This window comes from Podarcis liolepis (assembly GCF_965112155.1).
Source record: "Podarcis liolepis genome assembly, chromosome: Z".
NCBI lineage: Eukaryota > Metazoa > Chordata > Lepidosauria > Squamata > Lacertidae > Podarcis > Podarcis liolepis.
In genome coordinates, this window is record NC_139570.1 from 34,947,532 (window position 1) to 34,957,157 (window position 9,626).

At 46.8% G+C, this 9,626-nt stretch overlaps 1 protein-coding gene across 1 annotated transcript; it reads left to right on the plus strand.

Annotated features, from left to right (window-relative positions):
- Nucleotides 1–2,289: 2,289 nt before the first annotated feature.
- ZDHHC12 (zDHHC palmitoyltransferase 12) lies at nucleotides 2,290–8,726 on the plus strand. The gene is made up of 5 exons (XM_083484546.1): nucleotides 2,290–2,474; nucleotides 3,815–3,951; nucleotides 4,802–4,888; nucleotides 6,518–6,684; nucleotides 7,584–8,726. Exons 1-5 carry the CDS (start codon nucleotides 2,369–2,371, stop codon nucleotides 7,894–7,896), a joined length of 810 nt encoding a protein of 269 aa, XP_083340672.1. The 5' UTR covers nucleotides 2,290–2,368; the 3' UTR covers nucleotides 7,897–8,726.
- The last annotated feature ends 900 nt before the right edge of the window (nucleotides 8,727–9,626 follow it).

Genomic DNA, 9,626 nt, shown 5'->3' on the forward strand with positions numbered 1-9,626 from the left:
TTGACACCATGTTCATTAATTTGGCCTAAGAACATAAGCAGAGCCTTGTTGGATCAGGCCTTGGCCCATCTAGTCCAGCCTCCTGTCCCCACAGTGGCCAACCAGATGCCTCTGGGAAACCCACAACCACCCCTCCATCTCAGCAAGCAAGAGGCCTCAAGAAGGAAGTGCAACAGGGCCACTGAGAGGAGTGACCTGCAGAGAGGCCTGGGAGTTGGACAGAGGCTTGAACAACTGCATTTGGTGCATGCATATACACACAGCCCATGCCTGGGGTTCTCCTCTCCTTGCCCAGGGCCCAGCTACTCATATGGAGGACTTTGGCCGGATTCAGCAACAGATTCATACAGAGCCAGGTGGAACCTTCTTGGTCGCTCTGTGTCACCTGGCCCTGTTGAGCTGGTTGCTACACTTCCATCCAGAATTGCAGCAGCCAGGAACAAACAATCTCCAGACCACATGAACTCAGCACTCTCAGCTCTGGGACTTCCCTCTGAAGAAAGATGGAAAGAGAAGAGTTTCTCTCCCTTTCTCCTAACACTGCAACTTGTGGGCATCCACTGAAGCTGAACATTAGAACATTCAGGACAGATCAAAGGAAGAACTTATTCATGCAGCACATAGTTAAACTGTGAGACTCCCTCTCACAGGAGGCTGTAGTGACCAACTTGGATAGATTGAAGAGAGGATTAGACAATTCCATGGAGGAGAGGGCTATTAAGGGTACCAGCCATGATGGTTGTGTTCTGCCTCCACAGTTAGAGGCAGAAATGTTCCTGAAGACCAGCTACTGGAAGCCACGGGAGAGGCAGATGCCTTTGATCTTGGGTGCTGCTTGCAGGTTTCCCACAGTCATCTGGTTGGCTGTGGCAAGAAGAGGATGCTGGGCTAGACTGGCCATTGGCCTGATCCATCAGGTTCTTATGTTCACTGCCTCAACACACAATACCTATGCAGGATGAATAGATGTGAACAAGATGGTGTCCTTCCTAGTGCTGTTTCACAAAGGCCTTTTCCTTCACTGCATTTTACTTAAGGTATCGAAAAAATTAAATGGGAACATGCAGATCAAGCAGGTGTGCTCCTAAGTGAACTGGAATTGCCTCCACCACTCTCATGAGCGTAGCCAGGATTTTTGTTGGGGGGGAGGATATTGTTTGGGGGGACAGAAGCTTCGATTTGTATTGATTGGGGGGGGTCAGCTGCCCCCCTGCTCCCCTTTGGCTATGCCTATGACCACTCTTATCCAGTGTCCATACCACAAAACTGTAGCAAATGGGTTGTGCCAAGCTCACAATAAAAATGATGAACTCATCATGAAAGCAGTTCAGAGCCGGAATGCTGGAAGGTTCAAAGCAGACAACAGAAGATACTTCTTCACTCAGTGCATCAGTGGCTACCATTAAACAAAAATGTGTTGAGTTCATCATTGGGTAACCTCCTCCGTGACTGAAACTCTGAGGAACAAAAGTCTCCTAAAGCAGGAGTGGAGAGTCATTTCCACCCTAAAAGCCAGGTGTCACTTGGGGCAACTTAAAGCCGGAAGAGGGGAGGGGGAGCAGAGCAGACTTCATGGCCTTGGAGGAAGTCACTGGCAGAGCACGAAAGGCAGGGAAAAGCAAACTCTGAGTTTCTGGTCCATGGTGTCTCCCAGATTCAGAAATAGCTCCTTGCCAAGAGTGCAGGGGAGGGGAGCCTAGGTACGCCTCTGATTGCACGCTGGACACGGTACAAAAATAAACAAAACAAAACAAAAACCCTGAAAGGTGCTCTGGCTCACCTGGAGATTCAAGACTGCTCCCATCACCAGGCAAAGATGGAGACTGTAGGCCAACCCTGGAAGTCTGGCAGCCTTAGTGTGGCCTGAAAGAGATGGAGGGCTGGGCAGCAACGAGGTGTCCAGCAGGGCTGGTTGGATGCACCTCTGTTGTATATTAATGATGGCGTCAGAAGCTTTCTGCATTTGATGAAGGGGTTTCTGTCCATGATATATTATTGTTATGTTAATTTCTGCATCGCAGGGGGTTGGACTAGATGATCCCTGGGGTCCCTTCCAACTCTACAGTTCTATGGTTCTAACGATAATCAGAATACTTCATTGCTACTGTTATTTAAATCATTAGTCAAAAACGACTGATAAGATGCCACAAAGCTCCTCGGCAGCCCTTCACTGCCTCATCGAAGTCCGCCCCGCCCCTCCCTTCCAGACTTCGGATCCAACTCGCTACATTCCGCCTCTGACGCTAGCCAATCGCCACGCTTCTTCCATGACACACGCCCCGCCCGCCTCTCGCAGTCTCTTTCCGCCTCTTTCCGCAACTTTGTGGCCGGCTTGGTTGCGGAGCTCCGTTGATCCCGGCAGGCAGCGATGATGGCGTGGAGAGGGGCGCGGGGCAGCGGGGGTTTCATGGTCCGGGCAGTGTACGTGGGGCTCACGTGCGGTGTCCTGCTGGGGCTCTTCCTCTACCCTACAGGTGAGGCAGTCTCTCCCTCTCCTCCCTCTCCCCAAAAGTGGGGCGGTAGGATCAGGACCCCTAGGGTTCAGATCTGCACTCAGGCTACAGAGAAAGCATTCTGCCACACCCCAAAAAATCTTGGTTTGGTTTCAAAAAGGGGGAAGATATTAAGTTGTGTATTTTTCTCTATAAACCTTAATTAATTTTTTATTTTTAAAATAAAATAAAACCATGGGTAATTGTGGAAGGTTTGTAAGTTCAGTGGTGGAGCATCTCCAGAGCTGGGAATCTCCTTTGCCTGAAACCTGGAGAGCAGCTGCTGCCTGTCAGTGCAGACAATACTAAGCTAGATGGACCAGTGGGTCTGACTCTGTATGAAGGCACCTTCCTGTGTAGCATGCTGAGTGGCCTTAGTCTAGCCCAGGGTGGTCCAACCCTCAAGGACTTTTTTGGCAGCCCTCTGCAAAATTTTATAACCCTCCCCCACCAAGCTTCCCCACAGTGATAGAGCTGGGCAGGAGCGTCAAATTTTGTCCAACAAGGCAGTTGTGGGGCTTGTGGGTTCTGTGTCGAAGCACTTTTGTGGCCCACTTGATATGAACATTTGGGCCACCATCGTCTAGAACCTTCTCGACCCAACCTACTCCACAGAGTTATTGGGAGCGTAAAGGGGGGGGGTGGGAACCATCTGCCCCTGCCCTACATTCCCAAGAGGAAGGAATAGAGGGGGCTATAAATATAATTTAAAGACGTAAGAATTTCATTTTCTCCTTGCATGCCCAGGCTGCAGTTGGTTTTCTTTATTCCGAAATAAATATACACAAGGGGACTTAACACAGAGAGCTGGATTTGCAAGATAGTCTGTGGGTTGTGACTGAGGGCAGTGGGGTTAAGGGGTGGAGCACTTTGCATGTGGTCAGAGGTAATACAGGTTTTCCTCTTCCTCCTCTATTTTATTTCCTTTACCAAAAGAAGAAAATGGGGTGTGTGAAATACACAAATGGATAGATTTTACAGCAATGATGAAAACATGGGAATGTCCTGTCCCCCCAATAAAATAAGTATTTGCCTGGCACTCAAAGGACAATCATGTTGGAGGTGGGGAGCCCCACAGCAAGGCTCTATTTGTCTCTCTTTCTGCAGGTGCTACCTGCCTTACCTTGGATAGTGGAGGCTAATCAGTGGTCCAGGAGGTGCAGGGCTGGCCAGCTGGGACACTTCCAATAGGAGTGGATGCCTTGCATCTCTGGGAGCTCAGTGCATAGTCCCAGGAGATGCTGGATTGTTTATGGTCAGTGCCCCCAAAACAGAATCATGTACAGTACATTTCCCCCGTGATAATTTCCCTTCTTTTTCAGACCTGCAAAGGCAGGAAGAGCAGGGAGACCTCCTCCAGCCCCTCTTGTTCCTCGCACTGGTTCTCTGCTCCATGTCGCTGTACTTTGTTGTCTCTCTCATGGACCCAGGATACGTTGAGCATGATGAAGAGGAGAAGGTACGTCATGGGAATGGTGTTCTACTGAGTCACTCCATTAGCCCATCTGCCTCAGTACAGTGGTACCTTGGGTTAAAAACTTAATTCGTTCTGGAGGTCCGTTCTTAACCTGAAACTGTTCTTAACCTGAGGTACCACTTTAGCTAATGGGGCCTCCCGCTGCCGCCACACGATTTCTGTTCTCATCCTGAGGTAAAGTTCTTAACCCGAGGTACTACTTCCGGGTTAGCGGAGTCTGTAACCTGAAGCGTCTGTAACCCGAGGTACCACTGTACTGATTGGCAGCAGCTCTCTGCAGGGTTTCAGGCAGAGTTCTCCCCCGCTTCCCGCCCTCAGCACAGCCTACAGAGCTGTTGGAGATGGAACCTAGAACCTTCCGTGAGCAAAGCATGAGGTCTACAATGGAGCTACAACCTTGTGCCCTAAGAATGAAGTAAGATTCTAGCCCTCATTGTCCAGAATAAAGAGTGGAATTAAATAGGAATGCAGGAAGCTGCCATAAACAGAGTCACCTAGATCGTCACTGTGTACACTGACTGGCAGCAATGGCTCTCCAGGGTTTTGGGCAGGGGGTCTTCTCCCCACTCTAGCAGAAAATGCCATTGGATACATTTAAAGCACATGTCTTCTCCTCAAGAATCCTGGTTACAGTCATTTGTTAAAGGTGCTAGGAATCATAACTTTCTGTGGGGTAAACCAGAATCCTTTGGGGAATGCCATGGGCTTTAAATATGGAGTGTGTGAGACATTAAATGCTTTAGACACTCCTCCATTCCAATCCCTAAATGCTTATATTCTTTTTCCCCTTTTCCTTCATCTGTATTCTGTTTTATTTTTTTGTTTCTGGTAGGAACCTGTAAGCGATGAGAAGGAAGCAATGAGCTCCCAGGAATCTCTAAACCTCCGGCTTCGGCGCTGTGGCTACTGTCTGTTGAAGGTAGATGTTCCTTGAAAAAGAGTCTGAGGGGTGTGTTCCTGTTCCAGTCAGTCCCAGATCTCTCTTTTAAGGTTGCCCCAGCTGCTGCTGAAAGGAACCTCTGAAGACCTCCCGCCATTAATCATTGCATATTGCATCCATCTCAGTCTGCTAGGGCCTTATTTGGAGGAAATTTTCTTTTTTTGTTAACAATTTATTACAACAATCATTTTCCAGATTCAGGTAGGTAGCCGTGTTGGTATCATGCAGTCGAAATAAATTTAAAAATTGTCCAGTAGCACCCTAGAGACCAACTAAGTTTGTTCTGGGTATAAGCTTTTGTGTGCATGGGTATCTGAAGAAGTGTGCATGCACACGAAAGCTTATACCCAGAACAAAATTAGCTGGTCTCTAAGGTGCTACTGGACAATCATTTTCCACATTGCTTTCAGATCTTTATATGTCTTATCCCAGGCCATTTAAATAATTTTACATTGCCACCACATATAATAACCTTTTATGCTTTTTGCTCTCCCTTTCTGTTTTTTTCTCTATCACAGTAAGAGCCTCCAAAATCCTTTTACCTAAAATATAATTTTTGTCTGTGAAAGACTCCCATATCATTTCACATGAATTACCATTTTTGTTTTGCACCACTCTTGCTTTCCCTTGTATTTTCTTCAGACTTCGTCTTGCTATCATTCCTACCTCAGTGGTTTGTGCCTTCTCCTTTAGTTGTCTCACAGCCTCTGAAGTTAAATTTATATTTTCCTGAATTTTAACAGCTGCCTTATTGACATATTCCTTTAGCTCATCAAACAATTCTCTTTTCAAATCTAAAAGCCAATCATACAAACTCTTCCATTATGGCCTGGCTGGTTTGTTTTGAAATTAAAATTTTTCCTTCTCCCATTTCTGATTTAAACAGAGAGGGCTGATTCTCTCCCTGTTTCTTGGCTTCCTCTGTAGAATTTCATTCCATAATAAAAGATGCTTTCTCACAGCCAGGAGTGTTATTTTTACCCTTATCAGAACTTTGTCAAGGACACTCCACTGAGCTCAACAGAAAAAAAACAGTACTTCCAGCCTACTCCCTCCCCCTCTCCCACATTTCTCACGGTTAGATTTTTGCAATTATATATTCAGATCTTTACAACCGTCAACATCAAAATAAAAAAGTTTTAATGTCCAGAGCAGTAGATTAATATTGTTATTTTTATTTTGAGTTCTATTTAGTCCAACATTAACAATAAATAATCCTCTTCTTTTAATCTTAATTTTTGATCAGCTGGTGCCTTTTAGTGAAATAATGCGCAATTATAATTCCCTTGGTTTAGACGTCTTCAACAGTTAAATAAATGGGTGTATCCCTGTTCCAGTCTGTCCCAGATCTCTCTTTTAAGGTTGCCCCCAGCTGCTGCTGAAAGGAACCTCCGAAGACCTCCCACCATTAATAATTGCATATTGCATCCATCTCAGTCTGCTAAGGCCTTATTTGGAGGAAATTTCCTGATCCTATGCCAGACCCTCAGCCCAGCTAAGCTCAGTACTGTTGACATACCACCAGCAGCACTTCTCTTTCCCAGACCCTCCTGGAGTTGAAAATGTAAGGAAGCACAAAAACACATCCTGTTCTTTTCTATCTCACAGCAGCCAATGAGGGCCAGGCACTGCCAGGCGTGCCGGCACTGCGTCCGGCGCTATGACCACCACTGCCCCTGGATTTACAACTGCGTTGGGGAGAGGAATCACCCATTCTTCGTCGCCTATTTGGCTGTTCAGCTTGTAGTTCTCCTGTGGGCCCTGCCAGTGGCCTGGTAAGCAAAGCTTATGGCGGGAGACCCCCAGACATTTTTTTTAATTGTGTGTGTGTGTGTGTGTGTGTGTGTGTGTGTTTAAAGGAAGGTGTTCAGCCCCCTTCCCCAATCTTAAAATCATAGAACTGTAAAGTTGGAAGGGATCCTGAGGGTCATCTAGTCCATCCCCTGCAGTGCAGGAATCTCAACTAAAGAATCTATGTCAGATGGTCATCCAATCTATGCATAAAAAGCTCCAATGAGTGAGAGTCCACCATCTCTGGAGGGAGTCCTTTCCACTGTCAAACAGCTCTTACCATCAGAAAACTCTTCCTGATGTTTAGTCGTAATTTCCTTTCTCGTAACCAGGGATGAAAGAATAGTCATTCATTCATTCATTCATTCATTCATTCATTCATCCATCCATCCATCCATCCATTCATTCATCGGAACCTCACACAACATTAACTGACCCAGGCCACACCCCTTTCCTCAAGCCACACCCCTCACTGCCCTGCTCCACCCACTCATAGGACTGAGAATTCTCCCTTGATTGTCTTGAATGTCAGAGGTGTTATGGATAGGAAACTCTTGAGCAGTGCATGGCTTAATGGAGCCCACTCTACAGAGGTACACCTGTTGCCCCGTCCACTTTGGGCCCCTGGCCATCCCAGATCCAAGAATGCGTCCCCTGGAAGGATGCCTGCGAGGAAATGCAGCCCTCCAGCTGGAAAAAAAGGTTCCCCACCCCTGTTGAAAGGAATGCAGCTAGATCTGAAGATCTGAGGCACTTTCTAAAGGTTGTTCCAAAGTTAAGACAATATCACCTGCGAAAGCTTTGGTTTTATAATTTTGTGAATCTTGCAATAACTCTGATGTTGTTCTTTTTTTTTTCCTCCACCACTAAAAAAAAAAAAAAGGTCTGGGCTTGATTTTGAGCATCCCTCATGGGCATGGTTTCAGTATAACCTGCTCCTCCTCCTCTCCTTCCTTGTGGTTGCCATTTTCACTGTGGTGATGATTCTGCTCCTGGGCTGCCACCTCTACCTGGCCTCCCACAACACCACCACCTGGGAGTTCATGTCCCGTCACCGCATCTCCTACCTGAGAGATTGTGAAGTGGAAAACCCCTTCGACCGAGGAATCTTCCTCAACCTCTGGCAGTTCTTCTGCGCCTGCCACCTCATCGCCTGGGAAACCCTGTACCCCGAAGTGGGAGGCCACACTGTGTGACCGTGGGCTGGATGAGAGCACCCAATCCAGGACTAAGAGAGAGTGAACTGTTGGCTGGGTGGAAGCAGATGTTTGTGTATTCTCCCAGCAGCTATGGAACTGAGGGAAGAGGCTCACTTTTGCCAGTAGCTTTCCTACATATTTCAGCAAAATATGTAAAAAAAAACAGCCTTTCCCCATAAGCCAAGACAGAGCTGTTCTGAAGTGTGTCCTTTGAGAAAGTGAACCCCGCAGACGCTGCTTTCAGACCTTGCTGCTCAAATTGCTTTTTGGGGAGAGAGATGGGCAGGGGAGCTAGGGAGCATGGTCCATTTGGGAGAGTGGGCTGCTGCCCAGCCAGCCTCAGTCTGCCCCCCACGTGCCTTCCTTAAACCCCAGCAAGGAGTGGCCCTGCCTGTCCTTGGCTTTGGTTGCACTTATCATGGCTTCCCTGCCTTCTGCTCCAATGGTCCCCAGCCACCACGGATGGACCAAGAGGAGGAGGCCATATATTGAAGACCTAAAGTCTTGTTGGGGTGGTACTTGGCGTTTTGTTTGGGGTGGGGCAGGGTGTGCCTTCTGTCAAGGCTGGGCTCACTCTTTTTTAAAACAAAGAGCTATGTTCCCAGTATTCCTCCAGCATTTCACGGCGTGCCTTCAAGAAGTAGATCTCAGGGACTAAAGCTTTGTTTAATAATTCTTGAGGTCCTCTTGGGAGCCTCTCCTCAGGAAAGGAGTTTAAACCTGTTTCTGCTTCTTCAATAGGAGGGGCAATTTTTTTACATGCTCCATTTCTACATTCTGTTTCTGTAATCCAATAAAATTTAACATTATTAAAAGCTTAAAGCTTGGTTCTTGCTTCTGGTCTCCCCACCTCCAATGCAACTTTCCCCAAAAAACTGTCTTCCTAATATTTCTACCTCAGTTTCTAGACAGGTTGTTTTTTAAAAGAACAAGCCCAAATTTATCTCTCACCTGAAGATTAATTAGAGAGTTCTTAAACTGTGGCTTTCTATTTGATGTTGGCCCTGTTTGGGCCTGAATCTAGTGCATGTCATGGTGGGTTGAATTTTTCTCAACTTTTCTCAAGGAAAAAAGAAAGCTGCCTAATTATTGAGTCCAGACAATTCATCCCCCACTCAGTATTGTCTACACTGACTGGCAGCAGCTCTCCAGGGTTTCAGGCAGGGGACATTCCCAGTCCTACTGGAAGATGCTCTGCCATGGAACATAGGGACCTCGAGGGTCATCTAATCCAACCCCCTGCAATGCAAGAATCTCAACTAGATCATGCATGACATATGACCATCCAACCTCTGCTAAAAAAAAGAAAAAATATTCCAGTCCTCATGGTGATGAATAAAGAACAGATTTAAATTCCAGAAATAAGCTCCATACTCCGGTTCTACGTTCAAAAGTTACATCATCATCACAACATTCCTTAAAAGGAACAAAACTATTCCGACCCAGTGAGAATGAATCTGAGCTCTAGCAGGGGCCTGGAGACAAAGTTAAGTCTTTGAACCTCTGCCCTTCTGAGGTAAGAGGGTGGAGATGATCCAGAGGAGTTAGGCCCTTGACAAAGTGGCCAAAATCAATAGCCCCACCCAATGTGGGTGCAAAGGGTGTTTTCACAGTCCTGGCAAAGAGGGCATCCCAATTGATCTCTTGGGAAACAGAGAGAGAAGAAAAAAACATAGGCTGGTAGCCAAAGCTACTCTTACTCAGGGTAGACCCAGGGAAGTCAGTGG